Below are 25578 nucleotides of genomic sequence, written 5' to 3' on the forward strand. Positions count from 1 at the left end.
CTAGTTAATTAACCTGTTTTTAAACCTATATAAAAAACAGCTTCTTTAATACTGTGTATATAATATTATAACGTTTTGTTACGCTTACTGTAACGATTCTCATGAATCGTTCCATCTCGGGTCGCTTAGAACCTATCCGAAGGGTCCCCGTATCGGCCCCGACCTTGACTCGACCCTGTCCCCGCAGTTACCCCTATTCCCTAAGTATTTAGTTGCACCTCTCCCCTTAGCTAACTTAGTAGTTTTCTAATATCCTTTTATATAACGTACCTAACGGGTTGGCCGGCCACACGGGTTGGCCGGCCACTTTTGCCAAGCCCCCACTAAAACCACCCCATTCTCTCGCAAAACAGCCCACTTTAGCCCTGTATAAAGTAATATAACATAAGATATTATTTAGAGTCTACTTCTACTACTTGCTTACATGTATGTAAGTTATGCCTAGTCTAATTGCACTGCCTGCATTGCCTTTAACTTAGCTTACCTTCTTTAGCGCGCACCTGTGTCTTTAGCTTCTTTCTATTACTACGCGCTCTAAACTCCTTTAGAGTAGTTAGACAAGCTTTATTCTTAACTATTAAAGTTTTTTCTGCCTAAATCTGCTTTCTTTTATGCAATTTATATTATGTAGCAGCCTTATTTGCTGCTTAAAGCTTTATAATCTTATAGCCTACTCTATTACATTAATGCTTTAGATAACTATTGTCTACTTTTTATTACCTTACTATATTACCTTTAGCTGTCCTTATCTCTTTAAAGCTATAACAACTACTCTAGTTAATATCTAGCCTATTATAAAGCTTAACTTATTAAAGTTATACCTGTCTTTATCTTAGATACTATACTTAGCTTTTATGTTAGCTACTAGGCAAAACTAGCTCTAGATAACCTCTAGATCCTTATAAAGTGCTCTTTTATAATTATACTTATAATTAAACTTTATTATAAACTTAGGGCAGTGCTTAACTTACATACTAGTCTAGTTTAAGCTAACTTAGCCTAGATTACACTCTATAGGCAAGAAATTAGCTATATTAGCTATATCTGCAAGCCTAGAAAAAAATCTACGTGTAATAAGCTTAAGTATGTACTTAATAACTACTTTTTTTTTAAGCTTAGTTAGATTCCTTAATTTAGGCTAGCATTCTGCTTATAAAGGCTGTCTAGCGCGTTAATTGCTTAGTGTTGTGTAAGAGACATTATAGATAGCTGCAGCACGTTCTAAGAAGAGTTTTAAGTTTTATTTAAAAGCCTAAAGAGTAAGCTGTATCTAACATTCTTTAGAAGATTTAATCTAGTGTTGTTGTTAAGGCATTATGTAGATAGGTAGAGTTTAGTAGGGGCTTAGCAAAAGTGGCCGGCTAACCTGTGTGGCCGGCCAACCCGTTAGGTACGTTACAGCCTATAGGTGTTAATAGAATTCCTAGGTTATTAAGTCCCCACACACTCCTGTATGCCTCTAAGTGGATTCCTACCGCATTCAGATCCATTGTCTTGCCTGCGCTGTTACACTTACTACTTTAAAGTTGTTTCTTTATAACACTCTAGGTATTTTTTAGACTAATTAGTTTCTAATTCTAACTCTATACTATAAAAGCTAGCTTAAAGTTTCTATACTACTAGTTATATTAATTACTTAACCTTCTAGCTAACACAGCAGAAGGATATATATATGCAGATAGTTGTATGCTACACCTATTCTTACATAGCTAGGTAATTAGAAATAGGTTACTATAATCTAAAGCATGTACACTACTAGCTATATATTATAACTACTAGACATAATGTTGTAACGATTCTCGTTCCATCTCGGGTCGCCCAGAAGCTATCCGAAGGGTCCCCGTATCGGCCCCGACCCTGACTCGACCTGGCCCCGACTCTGCCCTGCCCCCTGCTGTTACCCCTATTCTCCCATGTATTTAGTCGCACCTCGCCCCCGTAGCTAGCTCAGTAGTTTTCTGATATCCTTTTGTACAAGGCCTATAGGTGTTAATGGCATTCCCAGGTTCAGAGTCCCCACGCACTCCCATATGCCTCTAAGTGGATTCCCACCGCATTCAGACCTATTGTCTTGCCTGTGCCGTTACAAATGTAATTATAGAGTTTAGTAGAAAACTATAAGTCTAAGTAGGTAATTTTAAATCTAAGTAGATAACTATAAGTCTTAGTAGATAATTACTTGTTTTAGAAAAGTGCTTTCTTTATTAGTAACTACTTTTACGTATATAGTCTAGCTCTTCTAGTTTATTTAAAAAAGTATCGTTATTCTAAGCCTTATTCTTATAATAATAGAACATTATCTAATGCTTTTCTATAGTAAAGTAGGTTTTGTACTTCTCTCTTTTTTAATAAAGCACTAAAGCCTATATAATCTAATTAGCTACACTATTACTTGTTATATCTTCTTCTCTTTTTCTAATTCTTTACTAACCTTTGCTTAGCTGTAATAGTAATAGAGAAAGATAGTTAAAGAACTAATTTAAGAAAAGATGTTGAAATAAAAAAACTGTTAATTATTCTATACTAGGTAGTAGTATGTGAAAGTGTTACTTTTAATTTCTTAAATAATTATATTATAGTGTAGACTATCTATTATACTTAGTAATAATTTAAAAATAACTATAAAAAGATAATCTAGCTATAAAATCTATAGTTTTTATATATCTTTTTATTTCTTAGCTTAGTTGCTACTAAGCCTTATAGTTATAATACTAATCTTGTGTTTACTTTTTTAGCTACAACTATTTTAATAAAACTTATAACATAAGCTACTTTATATATTATTATGTTTTTATTATATTTACTCTTTCTTTTTATACAAAGAGAGAGTGTTCTTATATACACATAACCTTTAGTATATAAGCTAGAGATTATGTTTTAATTAATTTAAACGCTAGTAACCTTTTCTTATTATAAAGTTGCTTATCTATTCTGCCTTTTCTATCCTCCTCTTCTAGAGAGGGGGGGGGTAAAGAGGCGTATAAGGGTTTAGATGTAAGCACGCTTCTATACAGAGAATTTAATTAAAAGAGAGAGAGAGAGGTGTATAGAAGCTTTTAAAAAGCGCGCTCTTATATAATTATTTTAATTCTAGAGAGGGGAGAGAGTGTAGGCATAGACGTATAGAGGCTTAATAAGCACGTCTCTGTATAGAGAATATAATTAAGGGGGGGTGTACAGAGGCTCTTAACATGCACGCTCTTGTACAGTTAATTTAATCCTAGAGGAAAAGGTAAAGAGGCAGACAAAGAGCTTAATCTCTTCTTTGTGTAGCTACGCACACAGTAGAGATTATTTATACAATAATTTACAAAGAGGTAGTAATAATTCCCCTTCTCTATATAGCTATACACATAGTAGAGAATTAATTATACACCTTTTTATAATTTGTCTCTAGGGCGCGTAAAAGCTTAGCAACATACACTCTCTCTACATAGCTACGCATGTTGTAGGTGCTAGTTTTTTTTTGTAACTAGTTAAAAAACTTATTCTTATAAATCTATCTGCTAGTAAATAGACGAATTGGTATTAAATAGCTTAGGTATTAGCCTAAAAGCATAGAAGAACTAGTAGCAGGTAATAATTATACTTAACTACACTTATTGTTTTATACAAACATAGAACACATACTCTCTAGCGTACAAGCTATAGATTACGTGTAAGGCCGGATGTCCCAGAACGGGCCAGTATGGCCTCACCTGACCTGTTTGGAGGTCGTATGACCTGTGCTTCGTATATAAGCATGAATCCTAACAAGCGAAGCTTGGCAGCGATTCGTCTCTCTTACAATACACTCCTATCTTTCTCCGAAAGCTTGCTCTCAGTGCTATCCGTGCTACTTACCATCCCATCTTTACATTACGTTCTAAATTATGTTTAAACATAAGTAGTTTTTAATTATTTTAATATATAGCTGTATACTTTACTACTAGAACTTTTACTTGTAGAAAAACTATTATAATTTAAGCTTATATAAATTTTTTATATAACTACTAACTTAAGCTTAAAAATCTAAGATTAAAAAGTAAGTAGTTGTTACAACTAACAAGTAGTTAGTAACCGAGTGTCAGGTAGCTAGTGGGTTAGATAATAAGCATTGGTGGAACCCTTCCTATCAGAGAACAAAGGCAAATCACGTGACCGCATAGACAAATGTGAAGCCGAATCGGCTGTTGCACCATTCGCTTCCATCCTGGGGGATGTTCCCTTCTATAGGAAAGCGCGCGCAGGGCTTGGACGTACTTGGTAGGCGCGCACAACGCGTATAACGCGCAAAACCTATGTATATAGTTAGATCTTAGCTATTATTAGAAGGGCTGTAATTAACATTTAGTCTTATCTTTACTATAGACTAATGTACTTTACAGGCAAGTTGCTTACACACCTAAGTTACTTACTTTTACTAAGACTCTACTAAACTACTTTTCCTACACTAATACATTTCTAACAACACTACTTAGATGTGCTAAAAGAATGTAAGATATAGTTTATACTTTAAACTTTTAAATAAAATATAAAACTTTTAAAGAAACATGCTATAGCTATATATAAAGTTCTATAAATAATAATAAATAACTATAGCACTAAATAACCTTTACAAGCTAATTCTACAGCTAACTTATAAAGGCTATGTAATAAAAATAAGTAGGTAATTATTAAGACTATACTTAAGCTATATGCGCAAAAATTTTCTCTTTAAATAGCATTTATAGCTAATATAGCTAATTCTTTACATACTAAGCAAAATCTAGGCTATGTTAGCATAAACTAGCCTAGTATGTTTATAAAGTGTTATTTAAAGCTTAAAGTAAAGTTTTAAGTGTAAGTATAGTTAATAAATGTTTAGCTTATTATAAAGCCTATTTTACTAAAGTTATACATGTTATTATTTTAGATAATATGCTTAGCTTTAATATTCTTTATAAGGCTAAACCTGCTTTAAATTACTTTAGAACTCTTATAAAAAGCTCTTTTATAGTTATACTTATGCTTAAATATTACTTTAAGCTCTAAATAACACTTTATAAATATACTAGGCTAGTTTATGCTAACATAGCCTAGATTTTACTTAGCGTGTAAAGAATTAGCTATATTAGCTATAAATGCTATTTAAGAAGAAAATCCTTGCGCATATAGCTTAAGTATAGTCTTAATAATTACCTACTTATTTTTATTATGTAGCCTTTATAAGTTAGCTCTAAAATTAGCTTATAAAGGTTATCTAGTACTATAGTTATTTATTATTATTTATAAAACTTTATACATAGCTATAGCATGTTTTTTTAAGAGTTTTATGTTTTATTTAAAAGTTTAAAGTGTAAACTATATCTTACATTCTTTTAGTGTGTTTAAGTAGTGTTGTTAGAAATGCATTAGTGTAAAAAAAGTAGTTTAGTAGGGTCTTAGCAAAAGTAAGCAACTTAAGTGTGTAAGCAACTTGCCTGTGAAGTACGTTAAGTAGTACTAATAGTTTCTAAAAACATTATACTATTATATATTTTCTATATATATACTCTAATTATTATCTTTTACAGATTGTTTCCCTTGCTTCTTATACAGCACTAGAGGCAAACCACGATAGGCCGGCCCACTACACCTGTATAGACGGCTGCTCGGACTGTACACCCGTGCATCTGCCTATCCTTTATCACGCTCCCTTCACAATCACACCTCGGCCCGTGTACCAAACCTCACGTCCGGATTAGCACGTGACTAGTAAGTAGAAATCGTAATAGTAGTAAAGCTAAGTATAAAAAGTGTAAGAAAAAGTAAACGTAGTAAAGTAGAATAATAAAGCATTACTAGCGTCTTCATTGTCTAGGAAGGCCTATAGTAGTAATTATACTAAACTAGCTCTGCTAAGTTAACAGCGCTATAGAAACTATAGAAAACTAAGCACAACACTTAAGTATACATGTTACAAGAATAAAGAAGAGGCATTAAAATTATATATAAGCATGTTGTACATAAGTTCTCTAGTTGGTTATAAATAAAATTATGTTTTTATTTATAGTATTAGTTACGCTAAGAGATTTTATCTAGCTTTGTATTGCTCTTTAATGAGCAGCAGCCTCTGTTTTTGTGCCTCAGCTTCCCCTCTCAACTTTTCTTCTTCCTTCTCGCTACTTTCTGTTGCCCCATGGACCCGGGAACAACCCTGGCCTGTGATTGCTGTGCCTAAAATATCTGAAGGTATAAATTAAGATTCATGGAAGGGCCTACACCAAGTGACACAAAGAGTTTGTGGAGAAAGGAACTAGAGGCGTGATGAATGAATTCATCCTCTGCACACAATGGAGGAACGAAAAGTGGATAACGACTTAGTTCGCCGTCTGGTGGAAAGACAAAAAGACTTGAAAAATCTGTTATTGGTGATGTTTGGGCATTGAGCGGCATATAGGGACCCGATGCGGAAATAGTCGATTCGAGATTGGGGTGTTGGGCGCTAGCGTAGAGATCAGAACTGCTGCTAGAGAGGTGACGGGAAGTCTCACATTCTGACCATGATAATGTTGGGGACAACTCATTTCTATCTATTCCTGTGCTTCTAGCTACACTTGTGGAAGTTGACATTAGTTCCAGTGCATTGTCGCTAATGCGCATGGTTTGAGGGAGCCATAACCCAGACGAGCCTGGTGCATCGCTCCCGGATGGCAGGGTTATCATCAACCATCCAATTGATTAGATTAAGAATTAATGTGTTTCATAAGGAAGCGGGCCACCTAAGTGAGCAGACTAGCAAACCCAACTAAAACGCCTGCGCAGCAACGTAGCGTAAGACTATGATAATATTTTATATTATACACAATAGTATACAATTTTTTAAATGCATTAGCGTAAACTAGTACTAAGCTAGACAAATTACAATGATAAGAATGGCTAGGTAGTCTGAGCCAGTTGATTGTGAACATGCTGGTGTTTGTAGTTCCCCTCACGGTTTCATCTAAAACTTCGCTCCGTTTGCTCCCAACAATGCCAACACCCACCATCCCCTGTCCATGCCAACGCGGTGGCGTTGACTCAGATTCTACTAGCGAACGGTTTTACACACAATTTGAGTCATGTCACTACCATCGCTCTGACGCGAAGAACTGTTTTAGGTAATTCATGGAACATATATTTCCCCAGCGCACCGTGGAGGCTTTATTGGGTCTATGATATCTACCTAGCTATGAAGTTCTCAACCATCACGGCAATATCTCTAGCATCGCTCGTGATTGTTCTCTTGTGGTGCCTTTTTGTTGTTATCATTTTTCGCAATTGGCCGCAGGACAGCATTGAATCTAAGGCCAAGCACACAGGGGATCGAGGAAGCACAACAAGCAGCACGATTTCGTCCGCGTCGCATTCATTTAGGTACAAATGTGGGGACCCTGAGATCGGGGAAGGCCAATTGCAAAATGCAAGCAGCGCTGGAGAAAAGATCCGAGACCCCTCACGTGGACAAGATGGCGTAGAGAGTGATACTAACAGAGGTTCCGGGATCCATAGTTTCGCTGGAAGAGCATACGAAGATATGGAATCTGGTCCACTCCCCACTCCATACGGGAATTCCGACTTGACGACTCACGAATCATTTGGACTTGAAGAACCCTTCGTTACCTCCGACCCAGCCACCCCAGAGAGTCCTCCCAGACCGTCTTTAGCTCTCTGTCCTGAAAGCCCATCCTCTAGCTACTACTTAGTAATGGATATTCACTTAACGCCGTCGGAGTCTAGCCGAACACCTAGAACCATTGAGGAGCTCGAGCCACAAACCGGTTCACATCGCCCGTCCCATTCTTCAACCTTTTTGAAAAGAGCACATGGGAAATACGCAGCAGGATTCCAAAGCCCTCATTATTCAGTCGCTAGTTCGTCCTCACAAATAACCAGCATAAAATACGCCGATGATTTGGTTCACCATCGGCTCACAGGACACACCGTTCACCTGCCACCAGATTGGGCCCGGCAGCATATCCGGAACGGGATTCGTCCTAGGCCAGTCGACCGCCCCGTGCGGCCTACAACTACAGCGGAAAATGTGGCAGATTGGAGGACACGAGTGATCAATGACGGGGAAGCGATAACTCCGAGACGCCTCCGTGATACCGAGAGGGATAAATCGGGCTTTGGTAGAGGAGATGAAGAGAGTAGATCAGGCTAGAGACTAACCGGAGCTGTGTGTGATATGTGAGCGCAAGAAACGAAAATCAAAATTGTGGTTTCCTCTCCTGCTCAATGCATGGCCTACTTACATTCGGAGATTGAGTGCCCAATCCTGAACGAGTGTGCCACATGCCTACCAAGTGGGTCCAGTCGAAAAAAAAATGACGGCCCTGGAAAGTTCGTCGTCACAGTTCGTTTGTACCGATTCGCGGATTACGAACAACACAAGCAGTATGTAAGACATGAAAGCGCAGTGGCATGGCCAAGAAGACAAGTCTATGATACAACGTAAACATGATGAGAACGAAGGTGAACGATATTCTCATCATGCAGTAGAGGACGCTGAGCAGCATCGAGATGAGTGAGATAGCCCCCGCGAGCTAGCCATGATCAGACAGCGGGTGGGTGATAGGAGATGCAGGGCATATCGTTAGGGTATTCGAGAGATAGGAAAGATTAGTCTGGCGCTGCCTAATTGTTGTTTCGTATCGTATAGCGAATGATCTTATTTGGAGAGTCTTGTGGAGTTCGTGTCAATTAAGTCCTATTTTTGCAAGCACACTCTCCACGAGAACTCCATTACTGGTGATGGGGTTGGATTTCATGGCCTGAGAAAAGGACCAAGTCTGCTGGAGCCGGCTAAAACCGGGCTGAAACTCAATGGTACAGGATGCCATGGCCCCTTGTGCAGTGTTAGAAAATGTATGGGAAGGTGCGGGAACTGTCAGTTAAAAATGTCCCGGTCACCTTGTCATGTTCATTCCTATGTCTATATATTAGTACATAATTTAGCTGAACTGGGATAGGCACTATTCAAGCATCTTCTGGCCCCATATCAAACAACAGGAATTCCGCCGGCGTCTCGCCAATGCTTTCGATCTCAATCTTCCCCGGGCCATGGACACCTTCGACGTAAGCGCCATCTCCCTCCCCTAAAACAGTATCCCCAACCTTTATCTTAGCACCGCCCTCTTTCGGTTGCGCCTTCTTGCTCATGACTACCTGAAGGAAGATTTTTCTTGGGCCGTCGGCCACAGCCTCGTGAGAGACTTTCTTCCCGGGTGACAAGATAGAAGCGTCCATGCTCAGATCAGCCTGGAGGCCGATCGGATCAGTCTCGCCGCTCTTGTCGCCTAGCCGGTCCGTATATTCCATAATTCTGACCATTTTGTTCTTTTTCATCTCATCAGAGAATTTCTTGGTCTCATAATGTGGCTTCAATCCCCGCTTGTTCGGCTTCGCCCAGATCTGCAAGAAATGGACTTCGTCATCGCGGTTGCGGTTGTACTCGCTGTGCCGGATGCCCGTGCCTGCATTTGTAAATTGAACCTCGCCACGCTTCAGGTTCTCAAGGTTACCCATGCTGTCTTTGTGCTCCAGTGTCCCGTTCACGATGTAGGAGAATATGAGGAATTCCGAGTGGGAGTGTGTTCCAAAGCCTGTTGTCGGCTTAACACGATCTTCATTGATGACGCGTAGAGGACCAAAGGATTTGTGTTGTGGGTCATAGTACGAGGCAAAGGAGAAGGTGTGGAAGCTGTAGAGCCAGTCGTGGTCGGCATGGCCTCGGGCGGCCCATGGACGCTTGGTAATCTTGAGGGACGAGGGGCTCGTCGTTGACATTGTTCTCACGTTTGACTTAGACAAGAACTTAGGAAATAAGTTTAAAAGAGGAGTAAAAAGCGCCAGGGTGACTGCTAGAATTGTGATGATAGTAGCAAAGGTCTTCGTAAAGATAAGAGGGGAATGCCGTTTACGGTTGCTTCCTGTCATCAGAAGAGAGTAGAAATGGCAAGCTCGACATCTGGAGCGGTTTATATACATGATTCATTGATGCTACAGTCAGTCCTAGGGTGTTGTAGAGGGTTCTTTGCATCTTTGAAGTCTGCTTGGAAATGCTGCGTCAGGCTTTAAGAAGGTCGCTAGCGATTTACTGATCAGGTAAGCGATGATGAAATCCTTGGCTAGTGGGCCTCTGCGCATCTTTATTGGTTAAAGAAGCGAGGGCGGAACGCTCCCGTCTCAATGTCCAAGTTCGCCTGTCGATCGGAGCACTCCCACAAATCCTTATCGATTGCTCACGTTTTATTCAATCAACGCTGCGAAAAGATCGCATCCTAAGGTTTTAAATTATAGAGCGAAGCAGATATCATCATGGCCATTTATCTCCCATATTGGCAATGTAGATCACGAGCAATCTTTGGAAGCAATTTCTCTTAAAAGCGTTGTAAGGGGAATCATCCATCGCGATTTACTGAGAGACACGATGGAGCTGTCTTGGTGATTGGATTACAAGCGGGTTGCATCTATTTCGAAGTCCAAATCAATAATCTATTTTTCTAAGCACACGACTATGGTCCTGAGAACAATATCTACTACCCCGACTACGAAATAACTGCAGTTGGCTGTCTGGAACAATTCCAGTTCCGCACTGAAACGAATGCGCTCATTGTGGAGAATGGGTTTCAGCGGAGCGAGGTGGCGACAGCCTAGTCGGCTACAGGCTACAGGTTAACACTCGAGGACCTTGAATCCGCACCCGAAAATTTTATCTGGACATTATCAGATGTGAGATAGTCTTCTGTATTTAGGTACTTGGACTCCCGACGTGGCACCAAAGCACTTCTCTTCTCCATATACCGTGGAGCGGAGGTTCAGCAATTTATTGATCCAAAGGAACAATGGATTCAGGAGGTGAAGGCCTTCTTTGAGCCGGCCTTTTTGAAAGCACGATTCACACATTCTTTGACCTAATTTAAAGACATTCTCCTCCTCTTCCTAGTGTGGCCGCGAGCGAGTATTCACATCGACTTTGTGACAGCATTCTCTTCCGTGATGGAAACTACCCAAATATCTACTTTGTTTGGCTGACGACATGTCTCATTTGTCTGCTCTTATTATGTTTATTCGGTTCCTCCATCTTCTTTGGAACGCTCCTGCCACCATAAAGGCTATTGCAGCCCTTGGCCTCATTATTTGGAGGTTATGCGGAAATCGATGGACGGGAGTGGGGCCTCTTTAATGCCTGGCGGCATTCGTAGATTTAGCGAATTCGTACCAGGTGCGTTAATTCTGGTACAGCTTTCGTTTCGCACCCATTTGCAACCGCGGCAGGCCGTATTTAGAGATAGTGGGGATTTTACATAAACTCGAATTATTGATAGAAATGCAGCTTGTACGATGAATCATATCAAACCTTGAATTCCGAGCGGCAATTCGATGAGGCGATTAGACAACGGGCGCAGGAACTGATAATATTCGCGAGGTTGGTTTCTCATTGTTGTTTAATTCACGTCAGTTAGCTTGATGAAAGGCGGTGGCTGCCCAGTCCTGGTTCTTCAATTTTGGGAGAGCCTTAGAAGGGAAAACACTACCGAACGTTTCCAGCGCCAAGTACAACATTGAAGAGAGAGAACTTTGAATAGTTGTTAGAACTCTATAGTAGAACTCCTGCTTTATTGAGCCTATCTCAAGAATTACAAAATTTGCTTGAACAAGAGAGCCCCATGGAATGTTCATCGCACCAGGCACATCTCAATTTATACTCCCACAATTCCACCCACCCTACCCCTTCAGACTCACCAACCCCAGCTCCCGGCCGAAGCCCTCCACCCTTCCCCTCCGAAAAACAAACAAGCCCTCATCTTTCCCCGCAAAACTCGGTAACGGCATCCTCAACACCAGCTCAAACTCCTTCTTCCACTCCCCCATCCAACCCTCCACCGTCTGGTTCTTAAACCCGGTAAACCCATTCTCATTCTGCGTACCAGCAACAACAATCGTATCACCCTGAAACTTCTTCAAAATCCCGCTCGTGAAATCACCCGTAGCTTGGGGGTACACGAGTAGCAGGATGCAGTTCTTTCCGCTGTCGATCGTGAGACCTTCGTAGTGGTAGGTATTGAGGAATTTGATGCCTGACATAGGAATTGTGTCCGGGATCCACATGACACGGTACTCACTGGTTCCGTTATCGATTGGGTAAACCTCTAGCTCCTTCATACTGGAATCCAGCGGGAGTTTCCGGAGCAAGTACGTCCAGTAACCGTTTCCACTACCAATATCTAGGATCGGTTTTACTGGCTCCTTTGACGGTTTCGAGGGTTGCGCGAGCTTAGCAATCACCCAGAGCGCGGAGAAAGTGGGCACCGCGCAGCCAAAATGGTGGTAGAAAATCGGCAGGATATGGTGCGAGGCTTTCGTGTAAAGGGAATTTGGCCAAGGGCCGGCCCATTCAAGTTCTTGGCAACTGTAGACCCAGAAGGTGAGGTAGGGATTGTCGTGGAGACGCTTCTTGTTAGAAGGTAGGAGGCCGGTTGTGGCGTTGTGAAAGCGGGAGGCTAAGTGGTCCGCAATAGATCGGGAGAGGGTGTCCTTTTTTGCGTTGGATCGAAAGCCACGGAGGGCGCTGGGGAGGGAGACTTCTGGGGTAAAGAGCTTGCAGTAATCGTGGATTTGGTCGAGGGTGGGGGGATCTTGCTAAGGGGTTTCGTTAGCATATTACCCTTCAGATAATCTTTCCACTGTTCCCGAATCCAGTCGGTAGAGCTTAGTCACGAGATTAGTGACCGAAAGAGAGGAACTGCCTGGTGCAAACTTACCACATTTATCCCATTCTCATCGTGATACCAATCATGCAAACCGTTCTTTCTTTTCGCGTCAATCGCCACCTGCGTCAGTCCCAAAGTCGTCGTCCCCAGGGCCTTATACTCATAGCTGTCACTATCCGAGAGATTAAAACAGTTTGAAATAAAATTCCGAAAAGTCCCCGGGTCTTTCGTATACTTCCCCAAAGTCCAGTTGTGGAAAAATACGTCCGGATCAAATGGCCTCCTCGCATCCTCACAATACGGGGGCCTCGGTTTCTGTTGCATTACTAGGGCGTGTTTTAGCGGTCTGGATGCGTCAATGAAATGCGTACAGCGTGTGGCGTGCTCTCGCTGTTTCTTGTGAAAACGACAGGTGGCGATATTATGAGCCTGGTCGCAGTCTTTGAAGTGCTCGAAGCAGGCGCGGATGCGGGCGTTGTCGGACTTGCTCCAGATGGTGTTGGACAAGACGCGGTCGTCGAGGGAATGTCTGGTGATTTTGCCGCTTATGCGGTGCACGCGAACTTCGAGTGAATTGGATATTCTAGGCGGTTGCGCTCGTATTAGATATAAAGTCTTACTATCGAGCATATTCATGACGGTCATAAAGTCTAAAGATCGTACGGCTTGAAATAGAGCATGAATGAGAAGACTTACGGCTTCGAATTGACATATAGCGCAAGGAATGAGAGAACTGGGAGATTGATGAGGGCCAGCCGAAAAGTATAACCAGGGTTGAGTAGCTATGAAATGTAAGAGCTATGTAAGGTAGGGGCAAGTAGGGTGCGAGATGATAGAGAAGTCACGATACAGGACATAGGTGAGAGGCGGGACAGGCGGGGCAGGCATCAGCCAATCACAGGAGAGGATCGCATACCATTTGGTTCCCGAGAAGCAGGGCATGCTCGAGAGCATGAGCAGAAAGGATGCCGTCTGTCGAGTCTCTCGCTATAACTTCATACAAGACAAAGAGAATCTAAAATCCTGCATTAAATTAAGCGCACATGCACTCATTCCAAGTAGCGAAAGGAAAATGGCCCCAGCGGTGACAAGCCCGACTTGCGGTGCTCATATGCGTTCCGTTTTCCTATATCCTATAGTATATCCCAACCCAGTATCAATTTCTTGCTACCCCTTAGCCATTGCCTCACCTATTCATCGACTCCCAGACCCTGCAACCGTCTACCACTTTGCCTCCTTCCTCGCCATAAACTCCTTCAAGATGCCAACCACTTTCTCCAACGCCGCCAACCACTTCTCCAGCTCAGCATTTACCTTGGCCTCGTCGTCTCCTAGCTTCTTATAGAAGTCGTTGCGATATGGTGTGGCGCCCATGGCAGCGCTGAAGATGGGTTTGATGATAAAGGAGTGGTGCGGTTTGAGCGTGTTGCCGTAGGCAGAGCGGAACGATGCGGAGAGCTCTTCGGAGGGGGCTGAGAGGTTTTGGCGGAGAGCTTGGGCAGTGAAGTCGAGACCGCTGAGAGCATGGAGGGTTAGCTGGGTTGAGGATAAAGTGGGGGGGAGGGGGAGGGGGAGGGGGAGGAAGCGCACCGTGAGAGCCACAAAAGCCCTTCGGTGGCGGTGTGCTTCTTCTCCTTGAGCTCGTTCAGGACGAGGTCCTGCAGAGTGGATGATACAGTTGGAGCGGCAAGCTGGCGGTCGCGAGTTTTCTATCCTCTTGAATCAGTTTCGCCGAGACAGAGGGAGGAGTCGATGGAAGCATACCTTAACATTTCCTAGCATATCGCTCTTAACGGGATTGAATGCTACTGAGCCCAGGACATCTATGAACTCGCGTTAACAACATCCCCCCCCCCGCGACCTCGACTCTCGAGAGCCTAAACAAGACCAACCAAAAAGCGTAACCAAGCTCTCTGCCGCCTCCAGAAACTCCGTCGTACTAATTGCGTTATCCTTAGCGGCGTCAACCGGTACGTCTGAGAAGCTCTTCTTCAGGGTGTCGAAAAAAGTTCCTCCAGGGGGAAATGCAGCGGCCATGCTTGCGAGCTGGATAAACTTCGTCTAAGTACCGGTCGTATTGGTCTATTTACAACAAACTTGGAGAAGCGATTTGAAGGACAACGATAACAAGACACGAGCAACGAAGCAACGAGGTAGGCGGGTTATATAAAGAGAATTGCAGCACGGAGATTGCAGCCAAGTTGAAGAAGTGTGAGAGGTTAGGTCGAGCTGAAGCTGAAACGTTGATGTGTCGTAATTAACTTCGCAGACCCTGGAGCGGTGAAGGCGGGGTTGTTTGAGACTTGGCATTTGCCCCGCTAAGGAGCAGGGGCTGGCCGCCCATCCCCATCCCGTGATATGCCCTCCCGTCCTGCCTTCTCCTCGATAAAGGATGAACGAGGGGGCGAGCGAGCTATCCCCATTCCAGACCCTGGAAACATATCCGTCGAGCGAAATGCGGGCTTCTCGCCGACGCGGCAGTGACAATAATGCCGGAGCGTATATCTAGAAGTCCACCGGCGAGCTGCCCATGGTTCCTGAGTCCCCCAGGCTTTCTTGTACGGATCCGTCTATAGAGAGAACTACAAACGCTCCCCCACGATCTTCCCAATAGCTCTCCCCAATAGCTCTCCCCAATAACTCTCCTTAGCGGCTCTTCCCACACCCAACATGCCATCCAATGTCCACTCCGTTTCAAAGATCCACCGCATCGCCAGCATCCCAGGCGACGGCATCGGCGTCGACATCACCGAAGCCGCTATTCAGGTCCTTGACACTCTATCTAAAACCCTTGGAGGCTTTGAATTTGAATTCAAGACGTTTGATTGGAGCAGTAGAGCGTATTTAGAGCGGGGGTGGTACATGCCGCCCGATGGGCTGGACAGACTGAAGGAGTACGATGCGATCTATTTTGGGGCGGTTGGGTCGCCCGGTATGTCTGCACTCTTCTCTGCTCGCCTAGGTGGTGTTCGGATTAGGCGAGTGTTCACTGTTGGAGCCGGATTGAAATGTGTGAGAAGGGCACGTGCTGATAAGGGAGCACATAGATGTTCCCGACCACATATCCCTCTGGTCCCTTATCCTCCCTATCCGCAAAGCCCTAAACCAATACGTTAACATCCGGCCCACGCGAATCTTACCTGGCACCATCTCCCCCCTCACTTCCTGCGCCACCTCCCCCACCTTCCTGGATTGGGTCATCGTGCGCGAGAACAGCGAAGGTGAGTACTCCGGTCAAGGCGGGATATCGCATGAACACTCCCCTAACGCCGTCGCCACCGAGGTCTCCATCTTCACCCAAGCTGGCATCGAGAGGATCATGCGATTCGCATTTGAAACAGCGAGGGCCAGGCCGAGGAAGAAGTTGACCATGGTGACGAAGAGCAATGCGCAGAGACATGGCATGGTCCTTTGGGATAAGGTGTTTTTCGATGTAGCGAAGGAGTATCCAGACGTCGAGATTGATAAGATGCTTGTGGATGCGATGACAGTGCGTATGGTGTTGAATCCGCAGTCGATGGATACGATTGTCGCAACGAATCTCCACGCGGATATATTGTCTGATTTGGCAGCTGCGTTATCGGGCAGTATTGGGATAGCGTCGAGTAGTAATCTGGACCCGACGCGGCAGAATCCGAGCATGTTTGAGCCGATTCATGGGTCAGCGCCAGATATCGCGGGGAAGGGGATTGCGAATCCAGTGGGGGCCTTTTGGAGTGCGGCGGAGATGGTGAGGTGGCTTGGGGAGGGGGAGGCTGCAGATGGGTTAATGAAGGCGGTTGAGAATGTGACGGGGGCGGGGATTAAGACAAAGGATCTTGGGGGTGATAGGAATACGAGGGAAGTGACCGACGCGGTTTGCGCGGAGATTGAGCGGTTGTTTGGAGGGAGGTAGAATAGATGAATAATGCAGTACAAATAAAAATACACGTACCTTCAAGGCCACCACAGTCCCTTCACTTTAAGCCACGCCAGCAATATTATCTACTCGAATGGGTGCTTTCTCAATACAAAAACACCTTCGGAACTTCACTACTCCCCTCCACAACTCTACTCCTCCTCCCCTCCTTGGCGCCATCCTCCCTCCTATCCTCAATCCCCTTAACAAGTCCCCTCTTAAACACCCCAACCGCCTTCCCGTCAATCAACGCCTTACTAATTGGCCCAAAATCATTACTATCGAAACTGCTCCTCCAATTATCGCCCTCGACCCATACATGTCCGAACGGCACCGTCACACTGCCATCATCATGATATACCCCTCCTTCCGTAACATACGCAGACGGTCGCTCCTTCTCACCCCCCATTTTGCCCCTCAAATCCCCCCGCCTCGGAACCACCACATCCCCCTCCACCGCCACAACCCGTTTAATACTAATCTCCTCCGGCTTATGCGGTTTCCAAAACGTCACGATATCCCCCTTCTTCACCCATTCCTCTACTTCCCCGCGCCGATTCTTATAATCCCGTAACCCAAACCGTTTTATAAGCACCCAATCATGCCTCCCAGTCTCATGCGCCTCGGGACTAAGCGTCGGTGCCATGCTACTCCCCTTCACCGTGTCAATAGATACGATGTTGTCGCGGATGAGGAGGATGATGCCGCAGGATAGGCCGACGAGGTAGACGGAGCGGAGGGTTGGGTAGCGAGAGGTTGGACGAGAGGAGGAGGAAGATGACGTCGGAGTGGTGGATGGGGCGGGTTTAGCACCGGACATGGGTTTGAAGTTGATTTTCGACGTTGTACGAGGTGGGAGTGAGCGAGGGGGTGGCGGTTTCGGTATCCTTGCATATATTCGTGGTGGTTTGGGTGGCATATTGGTGGATTGTAGGATTCGTGGGAGGAATTGATGGTGAGAGTGTTCGATAGTGAGAGTGTTCGATGGAGAGAGTGTTCGATGGTGAGAGTGTTCGGTGGAATTGGTGGTGAGAGTGTTCGTTCCACGCTCGCATGTCTCAGCTCTCGAGGAAAAATTGGAGCTTGGACCCGGCACGCCGGCGCTCGGAATGAGCGCAGGTAAGTGCTCGGAAGCGCGATCACGTGGCAGGAACAACCAAAGATGTCGGTAGTCCGGGGTCTAAGCTAGTTCAAGAAACGAAAACACGTAAATGTGGACAAAAAACAAATCTAGAATGCGTCAAATGGCAGATGTATAGTACAAGTACAGACTGGTACATAAAGACAAAATGCATCGCTGCCGTTTCGTCATTGCAACATTTGTCAAATCAAAAACCTAAAAAAAAAAAATTTAAAAAAAATTCTATTTCTTCAATGCCTTGATAACCGCATCTGCAAACTCATAAGTCTTTGACTTTCCGCCGAGATCGCCAGTGATTGTCTGTTCGCTCGCCGTTAGCTATGCTATGCGCTAATTTAATTTAAAGCGATGGATAAATCTAACCTTTCCTTCCGCAATAGTCTTGAAGATGGCGGATTGGATGTTATCAGCGTACTCGTTCAGCCCCATGTGCTGCAACATCATCATGGAGCTAAGAAGCAATGCAGTTGGGTTGGCGAGCTGCTTCCCGGCAATATCTGGCGCAGAACCATGGACAGCCTCGAAAATGGAGCACTCATCACCAATGTTTCCGGAGGGAGTAAGGCCAAGACCGCCGATCAGACCAGCGCACATATCCGACAGAATATCTCCATAAAGGTTGGGCATAACCAAGACTTTGTCGTTGTATGGCGTAGGATCCGTGACCATCTTCAAGCAGGTGTTGTCGAGCAACTCAGCATCGAACTCGATGTTGGGGAAGTCCTTGGCGACATTGCGCGCAGTGCTCAGGAATAGACCATCAGACATCTTCATGATGGTAGCCTTGTGCACAGCACGGACCTTTTTCCTTCCCACCTCCTCGGCATATTGGAAGGCGAATCGCAGGACACGTTCCGAGGCCTCGCGGGTGATGAGCTTGATGCTCTGGACGACGCCATCGACTACGACGTGCTCGATGCCAGAGTACTCTCCTTCGGTGTTTTCACGGATCAAAACGGTGTCGACGCCGTCATATGGGGTCTTGTAGCCCACAATGGACTTGCAGGGCCGGACGTTGGCGAAGAGATTGAATGTGCGGCGGAGAGTGAGGTTGAGGGAGACGTGACCCTTGCCGACAGGAGTCTGCAGCTGTTAGTGGAGTAGTGGAGGTAAGGAGCAGGGGAAGGGGATTGGGGGGGTTGGGGTAGGGCGAGTTGGGAGGCCTGGCGTACAGCGAGCGGGCCCTTCAAGGCGACGTAGTTCTTGGTGACGCTGTCAATGGCTTCGTCTGGGATGACCGTCTTGCCGTCCTTCAGCCGCGGGGTCACGTCCACCGATTCCCACTTGATTGGCACCTTTGCACCCGTCAGTATCCTCTGTAGCATCCCATGCATGGGGTCTTCGCACATTGGCAGCCGAGTAAATGTCCTTCACAGATTGCGCGATTTCCGGCCCGATGCCGTCGCCTTCGATGAGGGTGACAGTGTATTTGCCCTAGTAGAAGGGGCCTCGTCAGTCTCCCTGTCCCATATCGAAAGCCATGCCCCGCCTGTTTGAGCGCAGGCGAGAAGTATTGGTGTTATCGGTGGCTTACATCGTTGCCTTTCGTGCCCTTAAACTTGGCGACTTTGTCTTCGGCGGGCCGGGCGTATGATCGCGACTGGGACTATGGGAATTGCGAATGTTAGCTTTCATATGCTCCAGGCCGCCATTGGCGTCTTGACATCGGCATCTGCTGTGCTGAAAGGCGGGGGTTCACAAACCTGCACAAGCGCGGGAGCCCAGCTGGAGGTTGCGTTCGCCCGGCGCAGGCATTGCCGCGCAGGGGCGCTGAGAGAGCGACAGGCTAACATCGTGAAGCCTATAAAGAACTCAGACACTCGAATTGAGGCTCTGCGCAGAGTGCAAGGAGGGTCTATAGGCGAAAACGAGTGGTGTGCGAAAGCAATGGATGTTGTTGCGAAAGGTTGGCAGGTGAGAAGCTAAGAAAAAGCAAGCTCTCCCTCCCAGACTCCCAGATTACCGACCGTGCATGGACCACAGCGCCCATGTCACACTCTGGTCCCAAAAAGCCGCAAGAAAAAACTTTCACTTGTAACTTTACATTGTTCGCCACTGAATCTTCTCATCTCACCTCGTCTCGTCTTGTTCGTCTATGTACATTCCTGATGAAACATTATCCTAAGAACTCCGCAGAAATGCCTGTTCCTATTCCCCGCATCTAGTCCTGGTAATCGAGTGGTCGTAAACATGACTGCAAATGCTATAATATGGAAATAAGAAAACGGGGGCATGAATAAGTTATGATGACATGGCTTTCGTTAACCCTTCGGAGTGATTAAACGGAGTCGTGCAGGCAGCCCCTTGCCTGAGTGGAACCCCAGGATTCAAAAGCGATGGCAACAGAAAAGAGTGTGTGGCGTCTCTCATGACTAAAGTGGGAGGAATAACAGCATATCATACAGGAAGCTCCACCGGTGGAAGGAGCGGCGTCTGCGGAATAAACGGGCTAAGAGGCGATCCCTGGAAACTTGAACATCTAGACGTGGGACTGAAGACTGCAGGAGGGCTCGGTGGGACTGGAAGCTCAGCAACGCATCCCGTTTTCGGCCTCCCAAACGAGGATTCGAACGACTCTTGGGAGCTGCGATATTGCGGGGTAAATCCCTTCCACATCTTGGCTCTGCGATAGTGTAAGGCTTCACGAGATGGCCGCTTTTTGAATCGCCGATAGAGCATCATAGCGAGCAGACTCAGGCTAATTATACCAGCCACTCCTATTGTAACACCGACACCCATTGAAGCAGAGGCTGAGAGTCCATGCGGCTGTGGTCGCGCCTGGGATGCCCCTGATGCGTATATCTTTGTTGAAGTAGTGACAAAAGGTGCGGGGGTCCTTGATTGGGTAGAGCTAGGCGATGTCGTCTGTGTCGAGGCAGTGCCAGTAGATCTGACAGTACTGGAATGTAATGTGGAAGGAAGAAACGTTGATGTCGCTAGACTCGATGGCGGCGTATCGACAGCGGAGAAAGCAAGATCATTGATCTCATGCAACCTGACAAATGAGAAGGCCTCACCAGGTTGAGGTTGTGTGCTGTTCCTGCTCATCGCCATGCTTCCGGAAGCTGTGAAGTCCAACCGACGTGGCCCGCCATTGGCGCTATTGCTAAAGTAGAAAGTCCCATCGCCCCATGGAAGCACCTTCCAAGCCATCCTGCTATCTGTCTTAGGATGATTGTATATTCGGGGAATGATCTCTCCGCGGGTTTCATCGATGATCTTAGTCGCCAGGTAACCGTTCGGCCCCGAAGACTTCGTTCTCAGCATATACGTCGAGTTACCAATGGGGAAGAACTGCCATTGTTGTGCCGGTACACTGTTATCAGAGCTTCCGTATGTTACAAAGCCCTCATCGCCATTAAGGTAAGGGAATGTCCCAACCATAGATAGCTGGGACCCCATGGCCGCTGCTGAAGTTACGCGATACCAGGCCCGAGGGTTGAAATCCATGGCAGGCAAGAACAAAAGAATGGACGTCCAAAAAGACTTCGAGACGATGAAAGACTTGAAACCGAAAGAGAGCCAGAGTAGTGGGTATGCTGCATTAAGAAGTGTTGGTGGTACCGTTCACCTTCTTTACTTCTCAAACACCTAAGCGCCCCGAGACCTCCAGCCATCAGAATCTCTTCCTGCAACGAGTTATAGAAATTCAGTGATGTGATTAGCTCTTTCTCTCGCATATATGGCGTTGGATCACCTCAGGTGGGGTGTGCACCGCAAGTAATAGAGAGCGAAAGGTGGGCAGAGATAGATAAAATTAGACTTGACTCAAGGCGTGAAAGGCAGGCAGGGCGATTCGAACATTTAGCGAGGATAAGAGCTTCTCCGAGCGATTGGAAATTTTCCGAAATAATCCCATTTGACGAGAACGAGGAGTTTGTTGTTCGGCATGCAGAAAGCAGGTCGCCCAGCGGCTACAGAACGCCACCAAACCCGGTCGTGGGCCACAACCGAATAAACGTCAACGTGAGTTGAAACGGCCCTCGAAAGCCACGGGGTCAACAAGATACCTAAATTTAGTGATAGTAAGTTGTACAAAAGTCCGAGTCTGAACTTAAACTCCTGGTTGGCGCATCTAGTAGGGGAAATGGTGCGTGGTAGCGCTCGTTATCTGAGCGCCTATTGCGAAGGCCTGACGGGGAAGATTGAAAGACGATGGAATTTGTGAGTTCGCGGGAGAAGCAAATAAAGAGAAAATAAAGAGAGCTGTTGTTCTCAAAGGAGCAAGCTGATAACCGGAAACACGGAGATGGGGGACAGGGTTACATATCCAAAGAAGGGCTTCTCGAAAACCAGCGTAGAAGAGCTTGAAGCATACATTCTTCCCTATGATGGCTGTGCTCAAGGAAGTACGCTCGGATCTACTTAGCCTCAGCTGACTCTGAGGGGTTTTCTAGTGGAACGAATCATGACCGTAGCTGAGAGGCTCCGATAGACATCCCCGGCGATGTTGTGTAGTGAATAATTGAATTGCAGTCGATCTCCTCCAAGAGGTGAGAATGAGGTTCGGGACATCTGGAAATCGTCTGCGAAGCTGTCCACCTTAGGGGCTCATCCGAGCCCATAATACGATAGGTCAAGATGAGGCTTTACTAGATGTCCTGCGGCGCTAAAACGAGCAGTTCGAAACTTGGGACTACGGCCTTAGCTAGTAGGGGAGCAGATGGGAGGTATTCACATAGCCTTCACTTTAATAAGCGAAAAATGAGGGAGTAGACGGAAGAGAGGTTGTGAAAAACTGGGAAAAACTGGGGAATGACGATGGTTGAAGGATTCAGACGCTTAATGCATGGTGCAATGCCAAGGCAAGCCCAGAGGCTAGGCCAGAGTAACACTAGCGCACAAACTCTTGGTTTTGAGCCGCGTGGCTAAGCTTCTGCCGCCACAGCATCCTCAACAATTCACCCGGCCACGTCTCCCCTTGCTGATCGCTCTTCTTCGCCTCACGGCGAGTTCCTGCTCCGGTACTCCAACGCTTAAAGTACACCGTGTGTAGTGGAAACGGACATTTTATCCACCCAAGGCGTCTATCAGCCCCTTTGTCTGTCTTTCCCTTTCTTCATATACGCGGTACAAGGGTTTGCAGAAGACCAATGCATTAGGAATGACCTCATTGCGAGCAAATTCCGCATAACCCCGCCGTATTCACCCCAGAAATACATGGGCATCTTGGGAAATCAATGCCTGTTGGATGAGGTGACATCTCTTCGTCGTCCCGGAAGTTCCACCATCCAACGAATCAGGTCATCAGAGGAAAAACGCCGACCGTTTCAGAACGGAGCCATTCACCGCAGCAAGAAAATGCGATCGTCATAGCGATCCATTTAGATGCATCCTTAGCATAGAACAGGATAATCAGATTGATTGAATGGAGTTGAATGGCAACCTTGAGAAGCACAGTAGAGTATCGTCCATTGAAGCATCAGGCAAACCCCTGCGGCCCGAAAGCCCAGCTCCTGTTGTGCAAACAACCAAAGACACGGCTTTCTCAGAAATTCGATCGAGGGCTGTCCGAATTCCACACAGTCAGCCAAATGCGTAATCCCCGCGCCACAGCTAAACCACCAGCGTCCGAAAACGGCTACCCCATCCAAGTTTTGGCCCCTCAACTAACATTTTTAGAAGCACATTTCGTCATGGATGGAAGAAAGGCTGGCTTGCTAGGTCGATCCTCTAGCTTAAGCTTTACCTCTCAAACAACTTTCTCCACAAAAGGTGTTGCGGGTAAGCAAGGCACCGGCCAATTGGAACCGTGCTTGAAGGGTGAAAATTCTCCCATCGGGGATAGTGTCTGAGAAGAAGTGCAGGAGTGGCGCTGCCAGCCATTCAGCAAGGAGAGTAGTACGTAACAAAATAAGGGATAAGGCGGTGCGGCAGGATGACGGCGTACACCCGTTTGTTTGTTGCTCAGCTTTTAAGAAGGCTGTGACCTTGCTCGGCTTGAGGCTTAGGATTACGTCGTGCGAGAGTATAAGACAGCCTCTTCTCCAACCCAAAGCCTCTCCCTTTCATCAGCTTTCACTCGGCCAAATCGAAGTTCTTAAATCTTTCCCTTCAGTCATTCCATTACTTACTACTGTACGTTCTGCAAGTAGTCCTGTATTCTTCCAGCATCACTGACACTTCACCCACAGCTCACATAGCCTTTCCACTACCGACATTTTAATCAACATGCGTTTCTCCAGCGTCTTCGTTCTCGCCCTCGGCGCCGCTTCCGTTGGCGCTCAGGACCTCTCCTCCATCCTCGGTGGTGTCTCTTCAGTCCTCAGCGGTGCCGAGTCTCTTGCCAGTTCTCTCGCCAGCAACTCCAATGTTCAGTCGGTCCTCAGCTCGGTCAACTCACAAGTTTCATCCGTTGAAGCATCCCTCTCCTCTCAATTCGCTTCTGCTACTGGCTCTCTGGCCTCTGGTGCAAGCTCTGCTATCGCCTCTGTTGAGAGCAGTGTGAAATCGAAGGCTAGCTCTGCTTTGGCCTCTGCTACCAGTGCAGCTGGCTCCGCTGCCTCTGTATCTCAGAGCACGGGTATGGCTGTTCCAACTGCCATGCCTGCCATTGGCGCTGTTGCTGGTGGTCTCTTGGCTGTTGCTGGACTTTTATAAACGATGGCTGTCACTTTCATTTCGATTTGACAAGTCTCAAAAAGTTCGTCTCGACAGTTTTGTCGGCGACATCAAGTTCCCCATCATCACGATTCATGCAATCCCTTTTTGACCTCAACTATGATCTTGGGCTTGGAATGGACGGATTGGGCAGGTTGGCATATTTGGGTGTTTCAGGAATTGATTAAATTTGACTAAATTGTAATATACCAGTCCACAAAAACTTCATCCCTGTGTCAGCATGCATCTCTGGCTATTCTTTTGACAATCCAATGTGGCCTCCTCATGCCCCTTCGCTAGCGCCATCCCTTTCAGAACTAAACCCGCCCCTAGTTACAAGGCCACCACCATCAGTCTTGCCAAAATTCAACTCACTAGCTCGCCGCTCAATCTCACACAAGTTTCACCTAACTCAGCCCGTCAGACGCCACTTTACTGCATGCATGCATGTGCCTAGCTCCAAGGTTCAATGAAGTTCAGGCGCTATCTGTTTCCGGCTTTGGCGGCTGAGATCTGTGTGACGTCATTTGCGAGATGATCAAACTGGGCCGGGGGAGTATAGATTTGGAAGGTGCTTGTTTTAAGGGGAGAGATCGGATCGGTGATGATGGTTTGAGGTTTATGTGGCTAAGCGGAAGTTTGATACTTCGTGCGATCGATGCTGACAAGACTGGACGTGGTGTACATTCACTGGACGTAAAAAAACGCTAGCTGTTTAAGGCTTAGTTTCGTTCTGCTCACCTCTTCGACTCTCCAGAAAGTTGGGGATTACCTTGCGTGTAGGATAATAGTGGTATAGTATCTATAACTCATAGCATCAGAAGCGTGAAGTTGAGTAAAGGTGATACGTAAGTGAGACCCGGGTTTGTGCATTGTATCTGCAAAAGCAAAAGGCGACCTGATTCACCTACGTGCTATAATAAGGTAGCACCTATGGGAGACGAATATAGAAAGATGTCGAGTTGGCCGTGGGCCTGGAAATGCAGCCCAGAGAAGTAACTCTTCGACTTATCTACCTCGCGTATACCGTAACCAATGTCCCTGATATTTGAAGCTCGGCTGTCCGTTCAACTCACTTCATTCTCCATCCATGCAGATGCTCAGATCTTGCGGGCCGTCCACTTCTTTGATATACCCGAGTCACAACTATCAAACGAGACCTTCAGCTATCTGGGGGCCTAGATAATCGGTGAAAGGTCTTGGCATTCTTGCTTCGTCAAATGCCCACCCAAATCACTAGT

At 46.0% G+C, this 25578-nt stretch overlaps 11 protein-coding genes across 11 annotated transcripts; 4 read left to right on the plus strand and 7 right to left on the minus strand.

The window, feature by feature from the left end:
- Window positions 1-6034: 6034 nt before the first annotated feature.
- Window positions 6035-6666, minus strand: BDR25DRAFT_352969 (uncharacterized protein; the record flags this gene model as incomplete). Its single annotated transcript, XM_033695084.1, has 3 exons — window positions 6035-6157; window positions 6223-6497; window positions 6558-6666. The coding sequence occupies 3 exons, from the start codon at window positions 6664-6666 to the stop codon at window positions 6035-6037; spliced, it is 507 nt and encodes a 168-aa protein (XP_033549499.1).
- Window positions 6667-6909: 243 nt separating this feature from the next.
- BDR25DRAFT_352970 (uncharacterized protein) lies at window positions 6910-8880 on the plus strand (the record flags this gene model as incomplete). The annotated part of the gene is made up of 8 exons (XM_033695085.1): window positions 6910-7058; window positions 7090-8132; window positions 8178-8383; window positions 8424-8509; window positions 8547-8583; window positions 8645-8680; window positions 8721-8811; window positions 8840-8880. The coding sequence occupies 8 exons, from the start codon at window positions 6910-6912 to the stop codon at window positions 8878-8880; spliced, it is 1689 nt and encodes a 562-aa protein (XP_033549500.1).
- An 81-nt stretch (window positions 8881-8961) lies between these two features.
- On the minus strand, window positions 8962-9907 carry BDR25DRAFT_283156 (RmlC-like cupin; the record flags this gene model as incomplete). Its single annotated transcript, XM_033688025.1, has 1 exon — window positions 8962-9907. The coding sequence occupies exon 1, from the start codon at window positions 9769-9771 to the stop codon at window positions 8962-8964; it is 810 nt and encodes a 269-aa protein (XP_033549501.1). The 5' UTR covers window positions 9772-9907.
- BDR25DRAFT_352972 (uncharacterized protein) lies at window positions 9895-11569 on the plus strand (the record flags this gene model as incomplete). Its single annotated transcript, XM_033695086.1, has 11 exons — window positions 9895-10001; window positions 10033-10089; window positions 10147-10375; window positions 10408-10464; window positions 10513-10626; window positions 10672-10716; window positions 10769-10842; window positions 10931-11034; window positions 11099-11265; window positions 11313-11441; window positions 11477-11569. 11 exons carry the CDS (start codon window positions 9895-9897, stop codon window positions 11567-11569), a joined length of 1176 nt encoding a protein of 391 aa, XP_033549502.1.
- Window positions 11570-11712: 143 nt separating this feature from the next.
- Window positions 11713-13507, minus strand: BDR25DRAFT_283159 (uncharacterized protein; the record flags this gene model as incomplete). Its single annotated transcript, XM_033688026.1, has 3 exons — window positions 13395-13507; window positions 12750-13281; window positions 11713-12627 (listed from the first exon to the last, which is right to left on the minus strand). Exons 2-3 carry the CDS (start codon window positions 13020-13022, stop codon window positions 11713-11715), a joined length of 1188 nt encoding a protein of 395 aa, XP_033549503.1. The 5' UTR covers window positions 13023-13281; window positions 13395-13507.
- A 298-nt stretch (window positions 13508-13805) lies between these two features.
- On the minus strand, window positions 13806-14955 carry BDR25DRAFT_10804 (glycolipid transfer protein). Its single transcript, XM_033683527.1, has 4 exons — window positions 14591-14955; window positions 14463-14521; window positions 14289-14407; window positions 13806-14214 (listed from the first exon to the last, which is right to left on the minus strand). The coding sequence occupies exons 1-4, from the start codon at window positions 14733-14735 to the stop codon at window positions 13920-13922; spliced, it is 618 nt and encodes a 205-aa protein (XP_033549504.1). The 5' UTR covers window positions 14736-14955; the 3' UTR covers window positions 13806-13919.
- A 233-nt stretch (window positions 14956-15188) lies between these two features.
- On the plus strand, window positions 15189-16593 carry BDR25DRAFT_365757 (tartrate dehydrogenase; the record flags this gene model as incomplete). The annotated part of the gene is made up of 2 exons (XM_033696915.1): window positions 15189-15630; window positions 15746-16593. The coding sequence occupies exons 1-2, from the start codon at window positions 15369-15371 to the stop codon at window positions 16591-16593; spliced, it is 1110 nt and encodes a 369-aa protein (XP_033549505.1). The 5' UTR covers window positions 15189-15368.
- A 109-nt stretch (window positions 16594-16702) lies between these two features.
- BDR25DRAFT_219325 (LexA/Signal peptidase) lies at window positions 16703-17416 on the minus strand (the record flags this gene model as incomplete). Its single annotated transcript, XM_033684960.1, has 2 exons — window positions 16703-16987; window positions 17039-17416. 2 exons carry the CDS (start codon window positions 17414-17416, stop codon window positions 16703-16705), a joined length of 663 nt encoding a protein of 220 aa, XP_033549506.1.
- A 426-nt stretch (window positions 17417-17842) lies between these two features.
- Window positions 17843-19645, minus strand: BDR25DRAFT_258082 (isocitrate dehydrogenase, NAD-dependent). The gene is made up of 6 exons (XM_033686519.1): window positions 19441-19645; window positions 19272-19343; window positions 19085-19171; window positions 18910-19032; window positions 18101-18820; window positions 17843-18037 (listed from the first exon to the last, which is right to left on the minus strand). The coding sequence occupies exons 1-6, from the start codon at window positions 19528-19530 to the stop codon at window positions 17960-17962; spliced, it is 1170 nt and encodes a 389-aa protein (XP_033549507.1). The 5' UTR covers window positions 19531-19645; the 3' UTR covers window positions 17843-17959.
- A 1047-nt stretch (window positions 19646-20692) lies between these two features.
- On the minus strand, window positions 20693-21187 carry BDR25DRAFT_219542 (uncharacterized protein; the record flags this gene model as incomplete). Its single annotated transcript, XM_033684971.1, has 1 exon — window positions 20693-21187. A coding segment is annotated over one exon (495 nt), but the record flags the coding sequence as incomplete, so codon positions are not given.
- A 2505-nt stretch (window positions 21188-23692) lies between these two features.
- On the plus strand, window positions 23693-24582 carry BDR25DRAFT_10837 (uncharacterized protein). The gene is made up of 2 exons (XM_033683533.1): window positions 23693-23815; window positions 23872-24582. Exon 2 carries the CDS (start codon window positions 23909-23911, stop codon window positions 24335-24337), a length of 429 nt encoding a protein of 142 aa, XP_033549509.1. The 5' UTR covers window positions 23693-23815; window positions 23872-23908; the 3' UTR covers window positions 24338-24582.
- The last annotated feature ends 996 nt before the right edge of the window (window positions 24583-25578 follow it).

Source organism: Lindgomyces ingoldianus (genome assembly GCF_010093535.1).
Source record: "Lindgomyces ingoldianus strain ATCC 200398 unplaced genomic scaffold BDR25scaffold_10, whole genome shotgun sequence".
Classification (NCBI taxonomy): domain Eukaryota; kingdom Fungi; phylum Ascomycota; class Dothideomycetes; order Pleosporales; family Lindgomycetaceae; genus Lindgomyces; species Lindgomyces ingoldianus.

What these genes read in the sequence shown, in the direction of transcription:
- BDR25DRAFT_10804 (XM_033683527.1), bottom strand. Translation starts at nt 14,735, where the DNA reads ATGGCCGCTGCATTTCCCCCTGGAGGAACTTTTTTCGACACCCTGAAG. An exon ending in GAGCTTGGTTACGCTTTTTG is followed by an intron (nt 14,522 to 14,590) that starts GTTGGTCTTGTT and finishes GCGAGTTCATAG; the next exon opens with ATGTCCTGGGCTCAGTAGCA. An exon ending in GGGCTTTTGTGGCTCTCACG is followed by an intron (nt 14,215 to 14,288) that starts GTGCGCTTCCTC and finishes CCATGCTCTCAG; the next exon opens with CGGTCTCGACTTCACTGCCC.
- BDR25DRAFT_10837 (XM_033683533.1), top strand. Translation starts at nt 23,909, where the DNA reads ATGCGTTTCTCCAGCGTCTTCGTTCTCGCCCTCGGCGCCGCTTCCGTT.
- BDR25DRAFT_258082 (XM_033686519.1), bottom strand. Translation starts at nt 19,530, where the DNA reads ATGTTAGCCTGTCGCTCTCTCAGCGCCCCTGCGCGGCAATGCCTGCGC. An exon ending in ACATTTACTCGGCTGCCAAT is followed by an intron (nt 19,033 to 19,084) that starts GTGCGAAGACCC and finishes ACGGGTGCAAAG; the next exon opens with GTGCCAATCAAGTGGGAATC. An exon ending in CCTTGAAGGGCCCGCTCGCT is followed by an intron (nt 18,821 to 18,909) that starts GTACGCCAGGCC and finishes TAACAGCTGCAG; the next exon opens with ACTCCTGTCGGCAAGGGTCA.